Below are 26,064 nucleotides of genomic sequence, written 5' to 3' on the forward strand. Positions count from 1 at the left end.
ATCAGTAACAGCCAATACAAAAGGTGACAGATACAAAAAAGGTAATTCCATGACATTTTAAGAGGGGATCAATCATTTTATGACACAACTATAGCATACAAAAGTACAGGACACTAAAACTATTCTAAAAATGCAGAATTCTTATGTCTGCCTGCTACTACAACTTTTCTATTTCTCCAAAAAAGTCACAAATCTTTCTGAAGCATTAGAGATAACAGTGACTGTTATGAAAAAAGAGGTTAAATCATTTTCTGAACAGAATCCATATCTCTGGACATTCAATGAGCCTTGAGTTACAGTCAGAACCATTCTGTATTATAATTCTAATAGATTTAAATATATCACCAGATATAAAAATGCTAGCGAAGAATGGGAAATTTTTAGAGACTTTAGGTAGCAGAGTTTCTCCATCGTTCTATCTGGAGCTTCAGATTACGATTTCCAGAAAAATAGGTACAGTCTTAAACAACAACAAAGAAAACAGTGGCAAGCATCTTCAGGATTGCTATGTAATCTGATTATACATTATTTCCTTCTTTCTGATAACACTCTCCCTTGCTTCTTCCTCCCATAAAAAGAGTATGAAGAATACGTACTACCATTCCAAAAACGAAACTTCATATGAGACCTGGACAATCAGTAATGGAATCTGAGTACTCAAGAGACAAACCAATAGTGATGTTAAGTATTTGAAAAATTAAAGTAATAAGGAAACCGATGCACAGAAGTGGCTCTGTCAGCCATCTTTCATCTTTCTGTAGAAGGCACACGTAGATCACACACAGAATGACTCCTAAAAGTTTCACAAGATTTTGGTCCTCCTGGAAGTAATGAATGCATTACTTTAGCTTGCAGCATTTCATTGCCTAAATGTGTGTGCTTGTAAACTCTTTCTTTGCATCTATATCCAAGAGAGATCTACCAGAGTATTTAGATCGTCCCCAGAACCACTCAGAATGAACCATTTTATCAGGCTGGCACTATTGTAATATTCACGTTTAAAGTGTGCCATTTCAAAACTTCCTGAAATATATCCTGAGAATGAAAACCTTGCATATTGCCCTACATATGGAAAGCAAGAGAAGGAAACTGATTTACCTCCAGAATGTGGTGGTGGTCCACACAGCAGCACCATTCCCTGACCCTGGCGGACAGACACTGTACTTCTTGTCCTTGTTTTGAAGTTTTCAAGATCTGCCAAGAAAGAAAGATTGCATTTAAAGCCAGTTGTTTTTCCTTAATGAGAAGAATTGAATGTTCATCAGGATTTTGCTGTCAGAGAGACACAAAATGAACACTGACTTGGAAGAGATGTTTGTGAAAAATCTGCTTGGACTGCAAGAAGGAGCAAGATGCTGCCTATTGCAGTAAACCCTCAGAAGCAGCAAGAGGTTCAGTAAATGCCATCACAGGCTGCAATGCGGGTATGGGTGGCAGGCCGTTGATTTACCCAGGTCAGAAGAGACCCACAGAAAAACTCCAACAACATGTAATGTTAGTACAGTTTTATTTTATAACTTTATGAAGAATTATTGCCTTAAAAAAATCACTGAATTCGATTATGTTAAAATCCCTATCCATTTCCCTTTCCAGGACTTGTTACCAAAGCCTCATGCAACCCACTGGCAGAGACCCTTCCCCTCCCGTAAGGAAGTCTCATTAGCACCTGCATTAACCACATAGTGTTTCAATTAAACTAYGTTTCTGCTTCCTCTTCCCTCCTTTTCCTCTCCTTCAGGGGCTGTGCACTGTGAAAGTGCAGCTACCTCGCTCTCCCCTGGCACACTGAATTCAAGAAACTTGCTGTTGACCAGTGTGATCACACTTTGTGCCCCAAGCAGTGGCACCACACACTGACCAGCAGCATCAGCTGCCGGAGGGCTCTGCACATCAGCGTTAATGCACTGCATCACCGGGGCAGCCCTTTAGCAGTACCTTGCACTGCAATTTTCATTTTTTCTGCTTTCAGTGTAGCTGAGCCATCATTTGGCAATTGCAGATCTGTTCTTCAGTGCAGTGGGGAACCACAGAAAACACAGAGGTGATAAATATTTAACAGTAGGAACCACTAGGAATGCTATTATAATGTTAAACTATAATAGTGAAGAACTAAGCCTTGATTTTTGTCGCTTCTTGAAAATGCTCCTCTGGAAGCATTGGTGTGCATACAGCACTTCAAAACCCAGAAGTCAGGGCTTCATTTTAGCCAGATTCCAGTCTCTGATCCTGCCACCCACGTCTACACATGCACAAGCCCGCTTACACTACCAACACCGCACACAAGCCATGGGGAGAGTTTAGTCTCCTCACAGGGAGATCTTCCCCATCAGTATAGTAAATAAATTGTGAAAATAAAGGCAAATCAGTTTGAAACAGTGGGGTGGTCAAACATACCAGCTGTTACTGTTATGTCAGAACTTAGCAGTCTCACTCATGGACTCATCATGCTATTGCCAAATTCAGGATAAAATCCAAGCAAGAGGGGGACTACAGCAAAAGCAATGAGTAATAACTTGTTGCAATGCTAGCAATAGTCCTGCATGGTTCTGCTGTACCTGTATGCTCCAAATTTTGTTAYTCTGGGGTCTCACTATTTTATTATTTCAGCTTTTTAAATTGCATTTTAGTGGATAAACAGAACAGCCAGAAGGAGATACAAAAAGCCTGCTGCATACAGTGAATTATCTGTGAAAACAAAAACAGCCCAAAACAGTCACCCACCTACCCTCTCCTCTTTCATTTAAGTCTATGGACAGAAGCAACACAGAGTAAATTAGGGTTATGCTGCAGTTTGCATTTGGTACACAGTTAACCCTTTTGGGCAAAATGAGGTGACACAGATGGTTCAAAATTACATTCAAGTTTAAAACTGGTCCAAATGTAACCTGGGTATCAACTCAGCAGCAGGTTCACAAGTGAGAGCTGTTTGCCAGGGCTCTCTGCAGACATAGCAAGATATAATCAGCAGACCCTCAGGAAGACTCAAAGCTGTGTATAGCAAGAATAAGACAATTTATGATACAGCACATAGGTAAGTGAGGCAACAAAGCATGGCATTTTCTAGTACGAAAGTCACAGTCTGAGGCTATTAGGAAATATTGAATAGCATGATCTTCTTCATCGTTTTTCTGGCCTAGAAAACAAATAAATAAAAACAAAAATAACAACAACAACAAAAAAAGAAAATCAATTATCAATGCAAACAAAAGGGATGTAATTTTTCTCTATCAAGTAGAGTAGTGCTTTTCAGGAACTGTAACTGCCTTTCTCTGGCCACCTGCCAATCCCAGGGATACAAATAACAGCTTTGGTTGCCTACAGATACAGGCCTAAAAACAAAATGCAGCATGAAGAAATAAATATGCTTTTAGGATGGGCCAGGACACCCTCTAAGTGCAGCCAGTGGTGGGCACTGAGGCTGGACGGGAGCTCCTTCGCGGCCGCCGCGGTGGGGCCCGGCCCCGCAGCGCTGTCCTGCGGCTGCTTCCCTTCCGTCTCACCAATCCAGGCCACGCACGGATTTTTAGCTGGGATTCCCAGCTAGCAGGGATCATGTGCAGAGGAGACAAGTATTTTTACAGTCAAATACAAGAGGAAATTCTACATATAGCAAAAAGCACTGTATTCAAAATAAAGTTTTTAGAGCTGCTCTGTCTCACCATCTTTTCATATTTCCCCCAATTATGGCTGTTTTAGTTACAGGGGAACGTTCCATAATATATAGGATCCTTGATTATGGAGAAGAGTATCGTAAACCATCAGAAATARGAAGATAATATAGGAACTTAAAAAAACCCCAAACGGATTGCCATGAGTACAGCCCACTTCAGAATTTTTAAACGGCTTAACTCATTCTTGACTAAAAATGTGTTTAGATACAGTCTGGCTAGTTCAATCCATACTTACATGGGTGAGAACATTCCATAAGAAGAAAATTTGTGTGGGTAAAGTTAGCTGAGATGTATAAGCAGCAATTACATATATTTGTATTATAATGTATAATAGTATTGTCTTAAAATAAAAACGTAATAACACTGTTTTTGCTACTACTGACACCAGTCATCACTAAATCTTTATTGAAATAATAACGTTAGAGTCCCTACATATTTTAGAGACTGTACAGAACTCAGTTTTCAGGTCTGAATTCTAAAACAAACAAACAAACCTATACAGGTTTAATATGAAAGAAAAGTTCCACGAACTAGGAACCTGCATGTTTAAGCTTACTCACGCGGTGCTCTAGGGAATTTGTGTGTTGATCAGAGGGGAGGGAACGGGAAAGGCCGTTCATTGCCTGTCATAACAAATGGACACCTGCTCGGCGACCCGGCAGCTCTAAATATGTTTGTCGGAAAGTACATGACACACGAGTTTAAACTCAGATCTAGTCCTCTTAACTTTTCTGTAAGGAAGAAATAACCTCAATATGTTGACAAAACAGATAGCCATGTATTCATGACGAGAAAAGGACTGCTGCCAGGAAAAGAAGTCTTGGGTGAACAACTAGCAACTGACGGAAGAATGGGCAAAATAAACTTTGGGTAGCGAAGGGAGCAGAACATTCATCATCTTCACTCACAGTGCAAGCTGCTGAGGTTTGTAAATCAGTCATCAATCCTGAAAAGTCTCATGCATGTTCTTAAAATCTGGTTTCAATTAAATTAACAAGATTAAGATAACTATAAAAAAGACTAATGTCCCATCAAACTGATTTAACTGATTATTCTGATTTATCTTGAGCTCTAYGCTTCAAATTTATTCATGCAATACCTAAATACCAATATGAACTACCAACAGTATCATTAAGCTTTAAGGAGTTTTATTAGAAGGAAACTTCATTCAAACACTGTCTTGCTATGCAATCTTCCTTGAGAAATGAGGAACAGCAGTAACGCTGTTGAAGGGTTACAAAGCCTATGGATTAGTAATGCATTGATTCAAGAGATTCTTTTCTGCTTTGACATGCTGTGCAAAATGGGTAGAACATTTCCTAGAAACGTCTCTTCAAATAGGTGCAAAATACTCCAGAGTTGCACAGCAACACACTCAGTACAGGGAGGTAAGACCACTTTTAAACAAAAGTTAAAAACATTTGCTGAAAACCTCCCTGCAGGAAGCTTTAATGCAAAAGTAGTACTAGCACTTCTTTCTCATTTTTGCTATCTTCAGCCAAAGTGAACGCAGCTGTCTAGCACCTTTATATCCTGCCTGAAGGATAAGTGAGAAATTATTCTCTGTACTTGCAATGATAAAGACCAATGGGAGAAGAGGAGAAATGAAGATAACCCTTGCAGTTGAACAATGACTTGGAATTACGGCGCAACGGGTTTCGCTGTGCACGTCTCCCCTTACAACTCTTGTCGTCCTTACATTCCAGTTTGGCTTGCCCCCAAGCTGAAAGATGCCAGTTAACAGAAGAGCATTTGGTTATTTGCCAATTTAAGAAAACAACCAACTAACCCTCCCCTCCCTCCTAAACCTCCAAGAGAAATCTGATTAAGACAGCAAGCTTACTTGTACCTTGACACTGTTTTGAAGGAGCACATGAAGCAGGAGTATCGTATTGGGTGACAGAGCCCTGGAGCAGGTTGCCCACGGAGGTTGTGGAGTCTCCTTCTCTGGAGATGTTCAAAACCCACCCAGATGCAACTCTATGCAATGTGCTCCAGGTGACCCTGCTTGAACAGGGAGGTTGGACTAGATGATCTCCAGAGGTCTCTTGCCCACCTCAACCATTCTGTGAGGCCACATTCCCCTCACTACCAGCTTACTTTGCACCAGAAACAGCACCTGAGCAGGGCGAGGTGACTTTGGAGATTTGGCTGAGATTTCCCAGGGTCTGGTGGCCAGCCCCMGCGCGGTGTGTGAGCAGATAACCCCCACAACATGGCATGATGGGTCTGCTAAGCAGGTGCTGAGGAGCTGGTCTCTGCTTGCTCAGTGTACCTGCTGTGCTGCTGTCCAAACCTGGGCAGCACAGGAATAAGATGATTTCCCAGACAGACATATGTCAGTTTTTATTATAAAAGCTGTAGGGCTCAAGAGCAAAGCCTTTTCTTAGCAAATTCTTGTTAAAACTTTTAAAATAATGCATGTGCTTACCTGAAGCTCACCAGAAAATTCAACCTCTTGGCATTACAGAATCTTAGAGTGGGTAATTGTTTTTTAAATGAAAGAACAACAGAAAGGAGGATTCAATATTAAGTATAAAATAAAATGTTGCTTTACTGCAATAGCTTCTCTGTCATACCACTCATCTAGACTTTTACAAGCAAGCCTATTAACAGGACTTTACTTTTAAAGAACAGCTGGGATTCATCTCAATCACAGGGCAAGATAATGGCACTTACCACCTCATCAGACCTACTGCAGGGATTTACTGTTTTACCTTCCACATTAACTGCTTTTACAGTGCTGCCCTGCAGTAAGATGCATTCATTTAATTCAAGCCCAGATTCTATGTACACCTGATTCCATTTACTTATTGTTCTTGGGGATCACAAGCAAGCCTAAGCCTCAGTCTCTGCTGCATGGTTGTTAATATGATTAAAGACTGCCAGGACTGATTTTAATTACTCCTCCATTCCCTAGAAGTGCGTTAAGTGCAGGAAAGGTACATGCTGTGTGCACTGAGCCTTTCTACGATGCCAGAGCAAGCACACGTGGGTGAGCTGCCTCACCGTGTTAAAGGAGCTCCGCTGACTTTCTCTTCCATTTTGCTCCTGTCATTCATTCAGACACTATCATTGCTCTCCGGACTTTCGTTTACCTTTCTCTCTCTCATGTCCTTTCACTCTCTCTACTCATCTTTTCCTCATTGTGTCCTATTTTACATTTTTATTTCTGTTTCTCACTCCTTCACATTATCTTCTTGCATGCCTTCCTGCCCATCTATCACCAYTCTTCAATAACTTTTTTCTTTCCAGTGGTTTCTTTCCCATTTGGTCTTTCTTCTCTCTCTCCCCAAAAGTGTTGTCCTTTTTGTGGTCTGCAGGAGACTGGCTTACTCTCTGCCCTTGTACAGCACATCCCAGCATCCTCTGTGATGGCATGGGGAGTGGAAGCCAGGAAAAAAGAGGTTTCAATCATGCAGGAGCGTGAGAAGCCTCCTTCTCTTTTCAGCTCCTCAGCAGAGGCATCGCTCAAGTTCCCACAACTGAGAGTGACCAAGAAATACTACTGACTCCCAGTAATTGAAGGAAGAGAACTGAGAATACAAAAGTGAGCGTCCAAAATGCGAGCTTCATTAGTACAGTAGGAAGGTTCTCATGATAGGCAAATTTAAGACAAAAAAGGTGTGACGAAAACTGTTAGCTACTTATGAAAATTGTATTAAGGCATAAACAATAACTGCTGGATGCAGAGAAGGATGCAAGGTAGAGTAAAAGAGCAGAAGCAGCTGAGTTTAGTAGCAAGGAGAGATTAACCAGGATTAGGCAGGCCTCCTGGGGGGCTGCTCCCATTTCCCATTCTCACCAACAAATCCAAAAGGCAGAATACAGCATGCTCCTTGGACCTTCAGACCAGGTGGACGTACTGAGAGGATAGCAGAGAGCAGAGTTAGAACCCAAAATTGTCTCCAAGGCAGCCGGACATCCAAGGCAGCAGGTACGGATGAGGAGCACAGGTTCCCGCACGCGGGCAAACGCAGCCACTGGCCAGGCAGTAACTGTGCAGAAGCAGCACGTAGCTGCTATAGGGGATCTCAGATGAACATGAAGCACTGATATCCTGCATTTAAAAACCACAGCAATCTTTCTTCTCAGTGTTAGAAAGGCCTTGGCTTGAGGCCTGTTTTCCCTGGTTTTGGCCCTCAATTAAGGAAAAGCAGGGACCAACTCAAGAGAACCCAGTRGATGGTAACGAGACTAACCTCTAACTTAGAATACAGGGCTTACAAGGAAAAAGTGAACAAACTGGGGTTATTTAGCTTAGAGAAAAGATTTAGGGAAGATATGATAACTGTCTTCAATGCGTAAAAGTTTGCTGCACCGAGAAGGAAAAATATATTCTATGTGTGGATGAAATGGGGTTTAATTTGCAAGCAGGGAGATTCAGGTCACACATTAGGAATGTTTTTATGTAACTGTGGAGAGTTAAGCCTAAAATTAAGAGTTGTCACCACTGTCATTAAAAATAGGTTAGACAAAGAGCTGTCAAGAATATCAAAGGTGAAGCTATCTTGCCTGGAGGCTGGACCGAGTATCTTATTGCCATTTTCAGCCTTATCTAATGACGGGCTGGTGGTGGCTGTTTGCTAAGATAACACTAAAACCCTGTGTGCACATGGTCATAAGTCAGACTGTACTGAAAATAAAAATGGAAGAGACTAGCATTTTTCTTTATATTTTATCTTAAAAGAACTTAGATAATTTACTATATTTAAATTGCAAATGCTGTCACACAAGAAGTGGTAGCACTCCCCATGTATTATCAAAACAACTTCCCAGGTTGAAGTACTCAAATTGTATGAAATGACTGAAACAAAATATTAAGCATCATGCAAAAAACAGATATAATTAGCCACATTGCAGTACTTGCATGGGGCTGCCATGCAATCATACTATTATTTGGTCTTTTTTCACCACGGTAGCATTATAACTTAATMGGGTACCAAGCATTACATTGCAAGCTAAGCTATGTATCGAGAAAACAAAGGATTATACGAGTTTTCTACCAGGAACAGGCCTCAATACTGTAGGATACAAATATCCAGTCAATTTTTAGTGATATTCATTACCAAATGTATTTAGAGAGGAGAGGGAGTAAAGGAGTAGTGGGGCAATTTTTCCTGCATACAGTGTCAATGAGATCACTACTTTCTGATACGCCCATATTTTGGGGGGAAAAAACCTGCTGAGCATAAAAAGATAAGAAAACAGTTTAAGATCAGGGAGAGGGAAGGCTGGCAGTGAAAACGTCCTGGTTTAGGAAACAATACCATCTGTTAAAGTGCTTGTTAACCTAGTGGGGTAGGAGGGAAYAAAAACTAGTGTAGGAAGCTGAGGTCATGGAGATGGAGATGAGATGTGAGACTTACTGCGAGTGATGACAATCAGCAATGGGAAGGAATCACAAGGGAAAGCAGTGGGGTCACCATCCGTGATGCCTGCCCATCAAGACTGCACGCAAAGAAGCTATGCTTTGCTCACACTTCTGTAGCTGGGCTCAATTAGGGATAAATTGGTGAAAATATGGCCAGTAACAAACAGGAGGCCAGATTACAGAGTATTGCATCCATCTAGTCTTAAGGTGCACGAAGCATGGTGAAAGAGGAGAAGAATCTGAAGACAGCGTGCTATTCTCACCGCCTGATGCCCACCACTACACCTGAGAGTCCCCGACGTTTGTCCACTGGGACTCAGCAATGCTGTACATGAGAAATCTGCAAATAATCACATTATGATTAATTATTTTACAGTTCCCCGCAGGGCACTAAACACTTTATAACAGAAATAAAAGACAGGGGCATTTTAAGAGTTTACAGTTAAATGTTAGACATAATGCAATGAGGATTAATAAACAGAAGGGAGAGAAAAAGATGAGGCAAAACAATGACTGGAAGCGATAAGATGGTAAGTTCATTAAGTTTCAGCATGTAGTCATCTTTGTGGCTTAATTAAAAATTTTTTAGAGTGGGAATTGCTTCAGTTACAGTGATCTACCATGGCAGAGATTAAAAAAAAAAAAAAAGCAGCCTTAAAGTAAACTATTATATTAAAATATTTTATATATAACAGACTATTATAAAAATATTTATATAGGAAGCAAACAAAACATGACCAGAACTGAGGACTGCCTACATGATTAGAAACTTCTTGCTGAGACCAGTATCCCTGTGTGTGCTCGTAGGGAAAGGATGTCCATTCAACTCAGATATTTTTGCGGCACTAAGGTAATATACATCAGCATTAAGAAGTACTGTTTCTATTCACAGGATCAGAAACAAAACTGCACAGTGTAGCAGATGCAAGAAGGACGCAAACATATCCTAATAATCAAGGCAGCATACATCCACACAGAAAAGCCCAGGTCACTTACATTAGCAAAACGTGTAATTTATGCTCAAAAAAAAAAAGTGTAATTATGTTCAAAAACTGATCATTTAAATAGCAGCAAAATACAGATCGTCAATGATGACTCTCTCTTCATACACACATACAAAACCAGTTCAGGTCTGCACAGTTTTACTAAATTGTTATTTTAAAATGAAATAAAGAGTAATTAAAAGTTACCATAGACAATAAAAATATGATGCTATCATTAAAATACAGGGAATGAAAAAGTACAATTCCAGTAGGTACATAAAATCTACATAAATTGTTCTGTATGTAAATTTGTATGGCCTTTGAGCTGCAAGAACTTTCCAGTCTTGTTTCATAATTTGTGATTATTAATGATTGAAAAAGAAAAAAGAGATGCATTAATAACTAACTCAAACCAGGCTTTTGTTTTAAAGCTGTGATTTCAAATAATTAAGATTAGATAGCTGCATGACTGTTAGGAAAAAATACATCTGCATATGAGTTTTTGACCTATTTAATTTGAGTGTTCTTTCTCTCTATTTAGCAACTAATTGTCAAATTGATTAAGAGAAGTTACTGAGGAAGACAACAGTAACAATTCTGGTGGTTAATATCCTTCCTAAACTTATTGGGAGCACACGATACTATACAAAAGACTCCACAGAAAATCAAAATCCTAAGCTACAGTAACTCTACTATCACATAAGGCAGTGATTAATAACTCCTGTTTTCCGCAGGAACAGGAGGCTGTAACAGGGAGGTGCAACAGAAACGCAGGCAGAGCCTCCCCACGAACGCTCCTGCTCCGGACCTGAACGAGTGAGCCAGGCTGCTCCTCAGACCTGATCTGTTCTACAGCACCCACACAGAATCAGACTTCCCGGAGCCATGCGCGTGTAAAGCTACACATATTTAACCTCTGAAAAACTATGTCGATTTGTGCCACTGACTCTGCCCCAACAATTGTGTGACCTTGGAAAAGTCATTTAAATTTTCCCTGCTGAAGTCTGCACATCCCTAAGGATGAGCACTTAACCCACATATCTCCAACGAGACTGTACTAGCTAATATTTGCACAAAAATCTGACACTGAATGCTGAAAGGCACTGGATGATATTAGCATGTGCACACTGGACCTGTCCTTTAATATAAACTTGAACAACTTTATGGTATTACTAGATGTTCCTGTGTCCTTCATAAAACCTCTGTCTTATTGTTTAGTAATAAAACTTATGCAGCTACAAGGCAGTGGCACCCATCTGATCCAGATGCTTATTCCTGAAAAATACACAAGAGGCCAGAACCTGCCCGCAGCACCTGTCCATACACCTAATCCCAGCACCTCTTCTTGTGTAGGGTACTGAATGACCTCCTTCCAAATCTTCAAACGTGCTTTAATATAAACTTAAAAAAAGTGAAACGATCCGAAGCCTCTTAAGGCTTCATAGTTTGTCTAAGTAAATGGCATATGGAAATTTTAATCAGAAACATATGGCTTTTCATAGTTACAATTATCCAATTTTGGCTGGAGTAATYAAAAATTTCCCCAAGTTTTAAGTACAAAAATCGGTCTTTATAGCAAGGAAGACTCAATTATAAGCAAAACAGAGTTACAGCCTTTTACCCTTCACTAGGGCCTACCTCAGTTTGTGCTTTATTTTTGAATTTAAGTAACAGGAAATTTGGAGTCTTTTTGAATCACTAGGTAAGTCTTCCAAATCAAAGTTTGCTCRTTCAAAGCAAGATTTCAGAGGCAAAATCACCGTATCAGCAAGAAAGCAAGCCTAGATTAGCTCTCTTCCCTGCATGTTCCTGGCACCAAGGGTAGCACGGAGCAGTGTAATATTTGACCTCTGTTGTTAGTATTTATAACCATTCTCATTTATAGCTCCACTGATTGCTGTATTTTTAAGATCTCTACTCAAGCAGAATGTTTACAGCATTTGTGTACAAGGCCCACTTGCTTCCTGTTATTGGCTACAATGTGGAAATAATTCAGCTGCTGAACTCAGTGCGCCCTGGAATCAAGACTGAAACAACCAGACTTCCCTTAGGAGGCTGCAAGTCTCAGGTCACTGGTGATTTGACAGAGAAAGTCCTATTTTTTATGAAAGCTAMGCTCTGTTTTAGCTCTCTCTCTCTGTTTGCCAGAAGAGTGTTCCCATGTTTCTCCTTAGGCTTTTTCGTTTTTTTTTAAATGCATAGCAGATTTTTGGAATCCAGAATGATTTCGTAATTGTACCAGTTCTGAAATTAAGAGAGAACTCTATATAGAGGAAGGCTATTTTAGAAATACCAAAATGTTACAGGAAATTACTCAAGTACTAAATGACTCAAATTCTTTGTGACAGGTGTCTGCTTGTCCTTTAGAAAGCCAATTTATGTGACTCCACCATGTAGAAAGCAGCACTGCTGTATATTTGGTTGAATGACATACTGTCAAAAACTCATGCACCATTAGTGAGCTCTTTGTCATTACATTTAACATTTCTTCTACTGATTAGGAAAGCAGTGTCAAAGCTATTTTTTTTAAACCATTATCCTTATGCTTGCTTAACTGATACAAAAGCGTTTTTCCTTTTCCAATATTCTAACCAAAACATACATCCATCAAGCACTTCTTTATACATCACTGAATCTTAATTTCCRAAAGCAAGTATGACTAATGTTCAGRCTTAGAGAAAAAATATTAGTTGCTGTTATGCTCCTATATTTTACTTACAGTCTACCTCTAGAGATTGCTGTAAAGCAAATTTGATAACGGAGAAGCAGCACCACCATCCCCATGCRCGGAGCACCCAAACACTAGGAAGTATGGGGAAGGAAGGAACGATGCAGGTAACGGGGAGCTACCTCTGCATGTGTGTGAAAGAAACCTAAAATCCACTTACCTACTTATACACAGCCAAGAAAACTGAAGTCAATTTTCAGTCGCTACCTAAAGAGATTTACAGAGCATAATTCTCATACCCTTGAYGTAATTTTAAGATGATCCCAGGAGTCTAAAACTTCAAAATGATGTTTAAGGTCACATTCAGCCCTTGAATCAAAGTCAATGGGAATTTTTTGATTAAAGGCCACATGATTCCATCCCAAAGGGATTCCAAACAGGTTGGCAATGACATTTTGTTGAATGAAAAGACAGACCAGAGTGTGGGCCAAGTTTTCCTACTTTAGACTGACTAAAGAACAGCCTATCAAGTCATGGCTCATATGCTGTCTTCCAAATTGCTTTCATCAGATTTGCATTAACCCTGACGCAGACAACAGAGCAGGCTTTCATATCCTGGACAAAAATACACAAGCAGATGGAAAAAGAAGTAATTTGCATCACTGCCCATGGAATAATACGACTTCACTGGACGTAGACTATAAATTATGCTAAATTTGGCCCATAAAATAGTCTTAAAGATGAGATCCTAGTGCATCTCAATCAATTACAGACTTTAGAGAACATTGCTTTGAAGAAATCATAGGCTGTCTATATGAAGGCAGCCTGAAAGCACTTTAACTGATGACTAGCACCCACAAAAGCATTAAAGCTCTTTGCTCTCAAAACACTTGACAAGATTTGCCTCCTGATATTTATGGCTCTAATATCTCTAAACACTGTCTCTATAAAACCTGTGCCCGACTTTTTAAAAGCAGGGTTTTATGTCATCCCTTTCACAAATACACAAAGATTAAGTTCTTCTGCCTGTGTCCTTGCTGTTGTGTCAAGCCTATGCAGCTGGCTGTGCAGTTCAGAATAAAAGTTTCTTTGATACAGAGCTTAATAGAATTTTAGTTTAAGAGCTGGTCTTCTAATGAATAATTTCTAGAGTCACTGATTTGAGAAATAGTTTACAAGTCTGGAGATGAATGCTGTTTAATTTGACCTTTAGAACAGAAATTTCACTGGGATTTCTGTTTAATTGAAAAGAAAAAAGTTTTAGAGGTAAACATCTTGTCGTTCGCCCAGCCCGCCTTCTCCCATGAAAAGTTTTTGCTTGGACCTTATTACTGTGTGCATTAAGCAAGGGAYGCCCATGCTGTGACACCGGGGAACTGGTTAGCACCACGTGCGATCTCTGTGCAAGATTATCAACTCGGTATCTTTACCATCCTGCCAGCTCCGGTTTGGATGTCTATGCCTTTATTCTCCCTGACCTCTTCACTGGGCAGAAATTGGCACCGTTCTTACAAGATTCAGGAAGTCTCAGATGAAGCTCTGCTGCGGCGGCGTTTGCAGCTGCAGGAATTTCATGGTGCTGAACAGCGCTGCACACACTTCTCATGGTCGCCCACTGTGCGAGTCTGGGGAAGGCCAAACCCCCTGTGGACCAGAGGAGCAACCGTCCTTACCCCCAGCACCTCACCCACGTCCTCTGAAAACACATGCTCAGTGACTACCATTTAAGCACCTAGCCCACCGAAGCTAAACACTCATTTAAGTCTGCCGGAGACAAGGAAAATACTTGGAGCTGTTGAGAAAAACAGAAGGAAATCCATGCTTGCCGAGTCCTGGCATTCCCTCCACAGCCCTCCCGTCCCTCAGACCCATGACCCGCATTTTCGTCTTCAACTCTGACATCTCTATCCAGCTTCTCACATGGGGACCATGTTAAATCTTGCCAAGTCTTTCTGACCACCATCCATCAAAACCAGACTTATTTGTCTATCCACGTGGCTAAAATTCCTCCCCAGGCTTTTTTATTTTGCTTCTCAAGCCCTGCAGGCACAGCTGCCGAAGCCACAGACCCTCGCCCCATGCTCCTTCTCCTTCTTCCACAGGCTCTTCTTCGTCCCGTCAAGCACAAACTGCTTGTCCTCACTTGCACGATCCCCCTTGGCATGCTACAGCCACAACGCCTTACCATGCTGTATCTGAGCCTTCCTCCAAACAGGCAACCGTGCAGCCTCCCTCGCTCCTCTGCCTGCCTTCATGCCATTCATCTTAGAGGAGGGGCTCTTGTAAGTACCTGCAACTGTTTTCTTCCCCGAGTCAAACTATTCTTTTCTGTGAYGTTACCAAAGAGAACAAAAACAGCCTCCATGACGTTACGTTCCACTCCACAAGAACTGCACGTCTCCTATCTTTCCACAGGAAATATTTCAAACATTCATTCTGCATCATTTTGCTTGAGACAAAATGCTGAGGACTCAGAAAATTTTATTTTATAACTTTAATCTGGAAAATGTGGGCAGACATTTCCTCTTGGGTTGACTTCAACAGAATTATTTCACTCCCTGACTTTTTGACTTTTTTAGCAAAATAATGCATTATTCTGACAGTTTATTACAGCACAGATGATTCTGCAACAGCCAGAAAGGAATAACTCTATCAGCGGCAGGCAATGCTGCACAAACCTCTCTTCCACTTGATAACTGGGCATTAACATCGCAGATACCCTGAGCTTCCCTGCTCGACTGCRCTATGCCACACCTTCTGGCTTTCTGCGGCTGAAAGAATGCAAATACAGACCCCAAATAAGGTAAAATGATGTGACACGCTCACTGAGCTGGAATTTTCAAAGAATAATTTCCTTTTACTTGATAGAAATACAAACGAAAAACGCCCCACAGAGATCTTGGTCTTCAGAGGTTATCTGGTGATTCAGCTTGCCTATGAAAATGTAGATTATTATGCTACCCCARCACTGTGCTGAGAGAAGATATTCTTTCAGTCTGTTCATACTTCAGTTCTAATGAATTGTAAAAGGGTAGTCACGTTCGCGGCAGACAGGCAAGCTAACACGAGACAATCTTTGAAGCCCCACTGTCCTTTGCATGCAGCCACTTACTCCCTGCTCTTGCTTTCCAGAAAGAAAACATGAAATAACACAATGAAAATGCAGCCACTAAGATAAAATTGATTTACACTGGCCTTGCATACTATCTATAGGAACAGACTTCGTCACAAAAACACAGGCTGCCTCTAGCCTTCAGGTATAGTCTGTGCTGCACCAAGGAATCCTGTAACTGCTATTTTCCATASATCTACAAACATCACCATTTTGCACCGATATTGAATCAGTACAAACTACAATCTAAGGATTATAACAATTCCTTCAAAATAGACAAAAAGCATTATTCTGTTTGACAGATGAGGAAGGTCAGAGCCAAAAGTCATTCTAGTAACTGAAAAAATAATACAGACCTCCTGATTCCACGTCCTGTTGTTTGCACAGAACAGTGATCGCAAGTTGCCACGAACGCACAGGTTCACGGCTCTTTGGACAGCTCTGAAACTCCAGCAGCAGGTTTTGCAAGATTGCTCTGGAAATTTTTGTCCATGAAAGAACTGAAGGCCGCAAGCTTAGACGTTTTGAAAACTCTGTAATTGGCAAGAACCTGAACTCAAAAAGCCTKAGTTGAAACCACAGATGTTTACTTGGTTTGAGGTGCATCATACGCCACGGGGACAGCAAAGGTTCTCAAGCTTGATGTTACTGCTCAAGCTCATAATGAAGATAGCAGGCAGACAGTACTTGTTATGAAAACAACGCCCAGCATTCAGATTTTAAAGATAAAAGGTGGCTCTTGCCCACATGAAATTGTGAAGAGGAACTCTGCACAGGGACCGAGTGCTGCTGCAGCCTGGCTTTTTATCACAGGCAAAATCTCTCTGGGATTCTTAACCACAATTTCAAGATACTAACATTGGAAGGAAATATCCTTATGAACKCTCATAATTATCTGTAAGACAACAGGGGAAGATTTGTTTCAAATGTACAAGTCTTCAATTGGTCACATCTCATTTTCTCTTTTCAGGAAAGTATCACTCTTCTCATGGAATAACCAGGTTCCCTGAAGGGTCACTGCAGTCTTGAAGGTATTGTTTTATACTGCCATTTACATTTCCAGGCTATTCCATTTATTGTCAAAACAGTAATTTAAATTTACAGTTTATTTTCCTCTTTTATTTTTGCATCCTTCTAGCTGACATCAGAATAAACTAACTGAACAGCAGTGATTTGCAGAAGTAAGGCTGTACTCAGTGAAGACAGTTGGGCTGTATTCTGAGGGAATGCCAAAATGAAACTCTAACAACAACTACATAGTTGTTCACTTGCTATCTATCTTGATTTTGATTTAAGTGCYCAGAAAAATATTTTGTAAATACATTCACACTCAAGGGATAAATCCTACTGCTAAGGATACACTCATAGTCACAGCTGACTTCTTCAATAGTCTATTTTCAGTCTCCTTTTTAGCTTTCAAAGAGTGGACTAGATTTCAGACGAAATCCACTGATTCTCTAATCATCTAGTGGTAAACAGCCAAAGGGGCCGTGAACTAGAACTAACTTGGTGGTAACACATGCACGTTTTAAAGGCTTCAGGATGGCAATAGAAGAGAACAAGAAATTTTGCTCATAAATAGCACCAAACTAAGGAGAAAGCAGGAAAAGATGGACAAAATTTTGATCTCTTCTTAGGGTTACTGTAGGAGCTTTACAGTTTCCTTTATGACCATGCATTGTGTACATAAAAAGAATGGAAAATAATGGTATTAAGTTAAACAGAGAAAAGTTAAAATGACCCGTTAAGCCTAATATCAAAGATCTTTAGATGCATAGATATCTATTCTATTTTAAAGTGAAGTTGTCCCAAATTCCTAGGATCAGAACCTGAATACTTAGTGCTTCATTCAGAAACATCAGAAAAAATGAGAAGTCATTCCTTTTATTTCATTCTCATCTCAATACGAGTTTTTCATAACACCTTGCCATAATTTGGCACAAAGATAATTTACTCAAGACTGGAACGGGATTTCACTAACAGCACAGCTTTGCAAGCAGCCCTCCACGCCACTGGGGTCAGCTCAGGCCAGTGAAGCGTTCAGCTGAAGCCAGCAACCGAGCCCAGCTCAGAGCCTACTGAAGCCACTGCCTGTACTTCTGCACGTTTAATACACCCCAAATACAGGTGGGACCTTACACTCATCAACAGTTATCAAATACGTGGTAAACACCACATGACAGCAAAGAAAAGGATACTGTAACATCCACATTGCACCAGCTATCGAAGCCCACATACACAGATACTGTAAACTGCATCCTCCCTGCCGCTCGCTTCCCTCACGCGATTTGCCTTTCTTCACCTCACCAAGTTCAGCACCCTCAGGACGCCAAGCCAGCTGCGGAACTTCTGTCGACGCACAGAGAAAGCCTGAAGCCTGCCSCCACGGGAAGGGGAGCCTCTAATCCGCCCTTCCCTTGCACAGCACACGCAAGCTGGGGACTCCTCTGCCCAGCAGCCAGCGCAGGCGAGCGAACGCAGGCAGCCGGCCTGCAGGGGCGCGCGAGCCTCGCGCGGGAGCTGCGACGCGCCGGCTTCCCAGCCGCTCCCCGGTTTCGGAAGAAGCATCAGCAGAGCCGGCACTTCAGCAATTAGGCATTACTATGTCCACTTTAAACAGGTTACTCTGCTGGCGGGCAGTGCTTTTCTTCCGGGCCCTGCTCAGAGGGAACGTGCTTAGCCCGCAGCTGGGCAGCTCGCTCTGCAGGCCGGTGTCTCCCAGGAGAGGCCACAGGACCGGTGACAACCGGGTAATTGGTTCCTGGATCTCACAGGACACAAAACACCTCTCAAAGACTCCACAAGCCATTGCATTTCTTATTAATTGTCATCACAGCCTCTCTCAATCACATCCTAACTGTAGTCTTGGTTCCTCCAAATCTAACTTCAGGCAGGAGACTTGTTCACATACTTTCATTATCATCTTCTGGCTTAGTTAAAAAAAAAAGAAAAAAGAAAAAAGAAACTCTTCCAGAGCTGCTGTCCTACTGGTGGCAATAATGGTGGCTATTTTTAGTTAACAGCAAGATGACTAATGTTTTAGTTAACCTATGCATGCCAAGCTTAAGCAGCATGTCACCTCTCCGGTTTTTGGAGCTGTTCTCTGTCCCACAGCTTCCTCTCATCCTTGTCAAGTAAATTCATTTGCTAAAGGGATCAAGCTGGAGACGGGCAGCCCCCCGACCACGTGCTGTCTGTTGGAGGCAATTCCSCAGGATCACGGCACGGGAAAGCAGCCGTGCAAGGGAGCAGCACCACCAGCCATGCCGTGCCTGCCTCCCCCCGTCGCCAGACCTTCTCCTGAGGCGAGCAGAAAGGCAGTTACGGCTAAATTTTCAGAGCTGCTATATAATGTGAGGTGCTTCTACATTTGCAYGCTACGCACGGGTTGCTTGGTTAGCCTCACCGGACCTGCCTACAGYGGTGTTTAGCTCTTAAAGATCCAGCCCCTACATACCCAAAAAAGAATATATTGTCATTGTGTGTTACCACKTACTGTGCATAGTCAAGGTAGTATCGAAAGAGACGATGTGCCTGTGCACTACTGCTATCTCAAGGTTTTTAATTCAAGCAGAATGGTGGTGCCAGCTCACTGCCCGTGACGGAGGGGACGCCGAYGGCAGCTGTCCCGCGGCCAGGGAGCTGCCCTCCGCTTTCAACAGCAGCGATTCTGCGTGACAGAAACTGAAACACATTTCCTAAACACCGGTGCAGGCTTGCAAGATTACTAGCTGTTGGGGCATGCGTGTGTGCCTGCGGATTCTTCACAAGTACCCTGCCACCGTCTGCAGTAATAATCTACGCACCTTATCAATCACCCTTGGGTGGGAACGCACCGGATACAAATCCTACGTCTCTGTTCTTTGTAGGTTAAGGCCATCACAGATTAAAGTAGGTTAAATATCTGTCCTTCGTTCCATACTCCCTGTTGGTCCTGCTCATCCTTTGTGGTTGCCACAGTGTGATTCCCCCGAGTAGTAGTGTCTGGGGGGCACTCTGTCTCAGTTCCTCTTGCTGTTTGCAGTGGTAAGAGAGAGCNAAAAAAAAAAAGAGCAGCTGCGTGTGGCTTAACCTAGTTTTGCAGCCATGAGAGACTGTGTGGCAAAGGTGCGGAGGCGGTGAGCCGATTCCTGAGCAGTGACGACTGCACTCTGCAAAGCCCAGTCAAGGTATTACCAAAGGAGAGGAACATCTGGAAACACCTGCAGGTATAAAAATTCAAACAAACCTGCTTGTTCTCTTATTAAAGAACATACCCTGCATCACATCAGTCCCAATTCCTGTGAGACCAAACAGTGTGATTGTCTGATTTTGGATAAGACCTTTGGGCCCTGCTGACAGAAATGATATTTTTCTTTTAAAGGATCCTAGAGGGGAAAACAGAGACTCTACTCAAACACATGCAGGAAGAGACAATCTTGAGCCATATCTGGCATAACTAGCCCCAACCCTTATCTGACAGCCTAGACAACGGTGACATTGCAACTTTGCAGAAGCAGGGACACCACAAACAGCTTTTGCCTCTACTCTTCCTAGCTGTGACTTGACAGCTTGTTGGTAGAAGGCTGCACAGAAGAAAATGGGGCRGTTGGCACATCACGGCCTGTTCAGAGTGACCGGAGGAAGACCAGAGCGAGGTGGCCCCCCCAGCGGATGGAGGTGGGCGAGAAAGCTCAGCAACATCTCTGTGCCGTTTCTGCAGGGCTTTGGGAGCTACGGAGCAACTCCCCCTTTAGGAAGGATGAAAAGTTTAGGGAATCTCTCTTAGCAGAGACTCTAGGAAAATGGATTTATTTATAGGACACAAAATTTAGAAAAAGCATCCAGTGTATCTGGGAGACTTTATAGTAGGTTTTTTAGGGTCTTCCGGGAAACTGAAACATGAAGGTCACCAGAGAAATCGCAGGCACGAGCCCTCCATGGCGCTGTACCGTTGGTGCTGTGCAGCCGGCCCCACGGCGAAACCCCACGCCTAGGGCATGCAGGGTCCAGTGAAATTTGAAGGAAAAAGCAGAAGACATTTTTGGGTTTGTAGGGGAAAGCAAGCGACTTCCTTTAAAAAAACTCATTTTTGTAGAGCCTAGGCTCACCAAGGCAGATTCACGGGTGCTGGGTACCCACAAACGAGAGCCGTTAGCGGGGTGGGGGTTGTGAGCGCCTGCGCGGGAGGCAGTGCTCCGAAGAAAGCGCCAGGAGAAAGCAAATCAACCTATGGGAAGACCTGTAGATTTGAAGCCAGGGCTGCAGAAAGGCGCAACAGATACTTGAGCAGGAAATACACTCAACGGACAGCATTTCAAGCCGTGGGCGAACGCCGGCCYGAGGGCAGAGGCCTGGGCACCTCGCTGCAGGACCGGCTGCTCGGCGCCGTCCCCGGCGGCTCTTGCACGCCAACACCGAGGGCTGAGCCCCCCGTTCAGCGCAGGGCAAAGGGAGAAGCTCTCACCCTGGAGGCAGATGCCCTGARTCAGCCAGATGTAATATGCGTCTTGATAGGGGAAAAGTCCAAACCCTCCATCTCCTAATTTCTGAGTGGTTTTTTTTTTGCCTTCGTCTTTTCTCAACACTCAGACACAAGTAATCACTGTGGAAATGATTTAATTTGTGTCCCAAATGCTTCATTCAGCTTAAGAAAACTGCATCAATTCATTGATCAATCAATGCGATTGTTGGTGCGCTTGTTTGTTTGGTCAAGAAAATGCAGATACTCTGTTGGTTTTCTGAAAATGTTTTCATTATTAATTGTTCTTGAAAGAATTACTTCACTGATCATTTAATCTTCAAAAAGAAAATGAATGCACTTCAGGGCAATAAGAGGTACAACAGTAAGGAATCTGAGCAGCAATTATAATTTGTTTCTTAGCAACTAATAGCAAAAATTATGGGATTTGCTCTGGTACAAGATATGGCAGGAATCACTCCAGCAATGGGAATATTGAAAAAAAAAATCCTTTTCAGTATAATGTYGGGAGTAATCTTCTTCTTCTACCATCATAGTGAAATTATTCTGGGATGGTAGGTCAAAGCCCCAAAGTATTCTCATTACAAGCACATTATTATTGTATTTTCTGCTGCCATTTGCACTGCACAGTGCTGAGTCCTATCTGCTAATTCATGCATAACAATTATTTTCACAGAAACATTTCTATAAAACAAATTCCTTTAATAGTGTAGGGAGAAACAGTTTGCCAAAACAGTAGTTTGATTCCCTACAGTTAAAAATGTCCGTGGTTTAAAAAAAAAAAAAAAAAGTGGGAAAAAAGGAAAAAAGAAAGAAAAAAATTAACATTTATATTAATGATCTGAACAATTCAAGAGCAAATTTATAAAAGGTAGCTGTGTGGATGCTGCCCTGTGTCACCAGCTCAGGCAAGGCAACCTCCAAACCCTTCCTTCCAGGCACAGTTTAATCTTCAARCACAGGAGAACAGTTTGAGCTGCGTTTTGCCTGTAGACGGGGGTGTCCAGGCGACGCGGGGCCGGCGGCGGGAGCAGGCAGCCTGCCTCCTTTCACTCCATCTCATCTCGGCTCCCGGCGCCCCAGGGCTTCCGCGGGAAACGGCTAAGCCTGTTTCCTGCTGCTGCCCCTCCAGCATCTTCTGGCAACTGCTCCCTTTGGTCTGAGCGTCCTCCCTCCTACGGTCTGAAAAATGCTGCCTCAAGGCCCCCGGATATCGCAAGATCATTTTGCCAACTGCAGAAAATGCCCACAGCATTAGAATGGAGCTGTTAAATTATAGAGTCCAAGGAAACTCCAGCACAGTGATTTCTTTCAAATAAAACCTCAGATTGCACTAACATTTAAAATACAAAGTCTTATCAAACACAGATCTCAAGAAATTGTGTCTCCTGCTGTCTGCGAAGAAAAGACTTTCAGAAAACATAGCTTTACAAAACATTTTCAGCCAAGCCTAGGAAGAGCTTCTGTGTGGGGAGCACAATGATAAATATTCCACCAGATCCAGAAACRATCTTCAGATATGTATTTAATACCTGCATCTACAACGTTTTAAYGCATGCCCACAACCAAGTCACAAATAGTATGAATATGTTTGTTGGTACTCAAAGTTCAATTGCTGGCACAAGTATCCCCAGCACAGGCTGCATCCACCAAAAGGAGACTAGCTGGCTCGAAAAACTTCATTACATGCAAGAATCAGTGCTGAAAAGCTAAATACACAGCAAACCAACAGACTAGTAAAATAGAATCACAGGATAAACAATAAAAAACTATTAACCTATATATGTAAGAATATTTATGTGTAATTTACTGTTAAACTTGTAACTAAAACAAGGTCTGGCCAGAAAATGCTAGTCCATCGCTCTTCCAGAAGAAGGGAAAGACCTGTTCCAGAGGACAAGATCTGGAGACCTACGCAAAAATGAGACCAAAATCACACCTGCTCACAGCTGCCAACTTTTAGGAAGTGAAAAAGGAAAAAAAAGAAAGAAAAATACCCCCTTCTAAAGCAAACCACAGACTTATGATCCCCAACCCTGCGGCAGAGCACTGTGCCACTTGGGAAGAGCTATGATTGCTTGTTACCTTAACTAAAGCACAATTCTAGGTGCTCTCCTGACTCATCCCAACCCTTTCGCCACTGGGCTGCTCCACAACCCTTAGGACATTCTTGCTCCTTCAGTTCACGTCTTTGCTGGCTGCTGTTTCCCTCCGCACCTGCCACCCTGCTGTGGTGGCAGGAGAAGAGCCCGAGCAGGGCATGCGACGGGGCAGGCTCCTGTCCTCTGCGCTCTGCCGCCGCGCGGGAGGGAGAGCTCTGTCCCCAGCTCCAAAAGCTGCCCCAGGTTTCCTGCCTCTTCGTGCCCAGGTGTCCCGAGCCAAGGCCGAGGGGCTGGTGCCCAGCGGCGTGATTTGTATCGCCTGAAGCGAAAGGGCTGCTGCAGAAGAGCCATCTCACGTTCCAGCAGTGCGAGTTGAGTGAGCGGGGAAGATAAGATGTTGGGTTTGGCATGACCCAGACTAAGCACTGCAAACTGATCCAAACATTGAAATTGTATTCTGTAATCAATTTTAAAACAGAGACTACATTATAATGGAAACCTTATTTTGTTCATTCAAAGACCAGCAAGCATTCGAAAGATGCAAAGCCCAGGCAAGATGGGAAATGCTGACACCTGCATTGGTCATCGTGGAATCTATGTGGAAAATACGGCTGGGAGGGTCCTAAGGCAAGGTGTGGAGCAAGGGTTGAGAGTGCTGGAGCTCGGGGGAGGTTGGGAGAATTGGGGATGGGAGAGCGCGAATGACAGAGGATCTGGGACAGGATGGGAAAAAGGGCTACGGGAGAGCGAACAAGCTCCGGTGCAGGAGGGACAGGGACTGCTGAGCTCTGCAACGAGAAGCCTGGGGTTACTCCAGCATTACCCCCTTCTACCACTTCTAACCGGAGCCCTGGTGTGAGCATGAGGTGACCTCACGGAGCACTGCAAGAAAGGAGGTCTCCTAATTATACCTATTTGTACTTATAAAATACCCCACTTTTACTCTTTCTTTTCCCTGCTACCCTGACCTGTTCTCAAACAGAGCCCATCCTTTACGACCCGATTCTTACACTTCRCACGCATGGTGCATACGTTACGCTGTGCCACCTATTACTTCTTAGCCAATTTTAATTGAATTTTCAAAGACACTACTGCACGGTCCGGTGCAAGGTGCTCTCGGGAAGTCTGTCGGAGGGCTCAGCCTGCGGCCCCCAGCCCAGCACCCGCTCCTGGCCCCGCTCGCCGAGCCTGCGCCACCACGAGCCTGGTTCCCCGTCGTCGCCCGGCCCCTGGCCTGCAAGCTGCTGGGGCGACGGGGACAGCGAACGGCCAAGGCGCCGGSGCGAGCTAACGCACGCAACCACCTCCCGCCGCAAAGCTGCGAGTCTTTCTCCAAGGCTGGGTGAGGGCTTCCAACACACTTCAGAGGCGACCTGCACGTCCCCACTGCAGCGCCGCAAAGACAACCCCACGGCCACGACCGGGGCCAGGCSCGCGGCCCCCGCTGCGCGCCTGCAGCTGGGCTGCGGGTGAACCGTTCCGTCTCGAGGAGCACAGCTCTTGTTCCTACAAAGCCCGCGAGCATTCTGACAGGGGCTGCAGAGGAGCTGTTTTGTTTGAAATGGGCAATCTCCAGGCCAAACAGGCATCATAAGACTTTTTTTTTTTTAATCACTATGCTTGAGTAAAAAAAAAAATAGTAAACTTAAAATGCACCTTCAGCAGCCCCATAGACCTGCAAGGTTTCTGGACGCTTCTGTAAACATGTTTTCTTCCCTTTTCTTGGTTTTCCTTTTCCTTGTTTTTTTCTGCCTTGGTAGGTAGAACGGTCCACTAAGGGTGGGCACCGATGCAGCCTCAAATACGGGATGGATGAGATCAATTCTCAATGTCTTTCCAAATCCTCTCTTTTGTGATTTTATGTTTACASAGATGTGGGTTAAGCACAGCCTTCAGCACCTACATTCCATCTTATATATAATTTTAGAGTCAGTAGAAATAATTTAGCAAGGACATGCATTGAGGAGCATTCTGCTCCAGGTGAACTTTATTCTGCCGGCAGCGTCCTGCGCTGCCCCGGGACGAAGCACTCTCCCTCCCATGCCGGAGGAGCCGGCTCCTCAGTGCCTCCGAGCCAAGCCAGAAAAAACGGGAGCTGAGCAAGCTGAATAACTTGTAAATCCATCACTTCCTGCTAGGCAAGGCCCAGCCGTGGTGCCACTAAAAATCAATAKAAGTTTTATCTCTGACTCGAACGGAAGCAGGATCCGGGCCATAGTAAATAGGTTTAAGCCTGTGTCTGAATGGGTGGGAACAGCCATAAACTGCAGCAGAGGAGCTGCACCTCTTCCTGGCCATAACTTCCTATTGATTCCAGTGTTATTTCTGAACAGAAACTAATGCTTAGCAAATGAAATTCTCAAGCTAAGCCTCATCCCCCAAAACAAAACCCACATAATTTAATCTCGTCCTATTGTGTTTTCATATATCATTTTGGAAAGCTGTAATTAGAACCCATACTCAGAGTTTACGGCGTGTTGATTTTTGGAGCACCTGCACCGGTACAAGCGCAGGGTTCAGAGGATCATTCATCCATATTCTATTACCGCGGCAGAGCAGGTTCCTCACTTTCTGAAAATAGGTTCAATTTCAGAGACAACTAGAATTGGCATTGCAACGAAAAGAAAAGAAACTCTGAATGTTAATGATGTATCACAAAGCACATACTGGAGGAAAATATTAGCACTTCTATC

General features: G+C 43.1%; 1 protein-coding gene across 8 annotated transcripts in view; it reads right to left on the reverse strand.

Moving 5' to 3' along the window:
• Window positions 1-26,064, reverse strand: part of CNTN4 (contactin 4) — a 368,687-nt gene that overhangs the window by 112,869 nt on the left and 229,754 nt on the right. For all 8 annotated transcript variants that reach the window (XM_085300035.1, XM_085300034.1, XM_085300031.1 and 5 more), the window contains one exon: window positions 1,099-1,194. In XM_085300035.1, the coding sequence (XP_085156161.1) occupies window positions 1,099-1,194 (96 nt within the window). The remainder of the gene's footprint in view (window positions 1-1,098; window positions 1,195-26,064) is intronic.

This window comes from Rhea americana, unplaced genomic scaffold (assembly GCF_003343005.1).
Source record: "Rhea americana isolate MKP2758 unplaced genomic scaffold, rheAme1 scaffold_16, whole genome shotgun sequence".
Lineage (NCBI taxonomy): Eukaryota > Metazoa > Chordata > Aves > Rheiformes > Rheidae > Rhea > Rhea americana.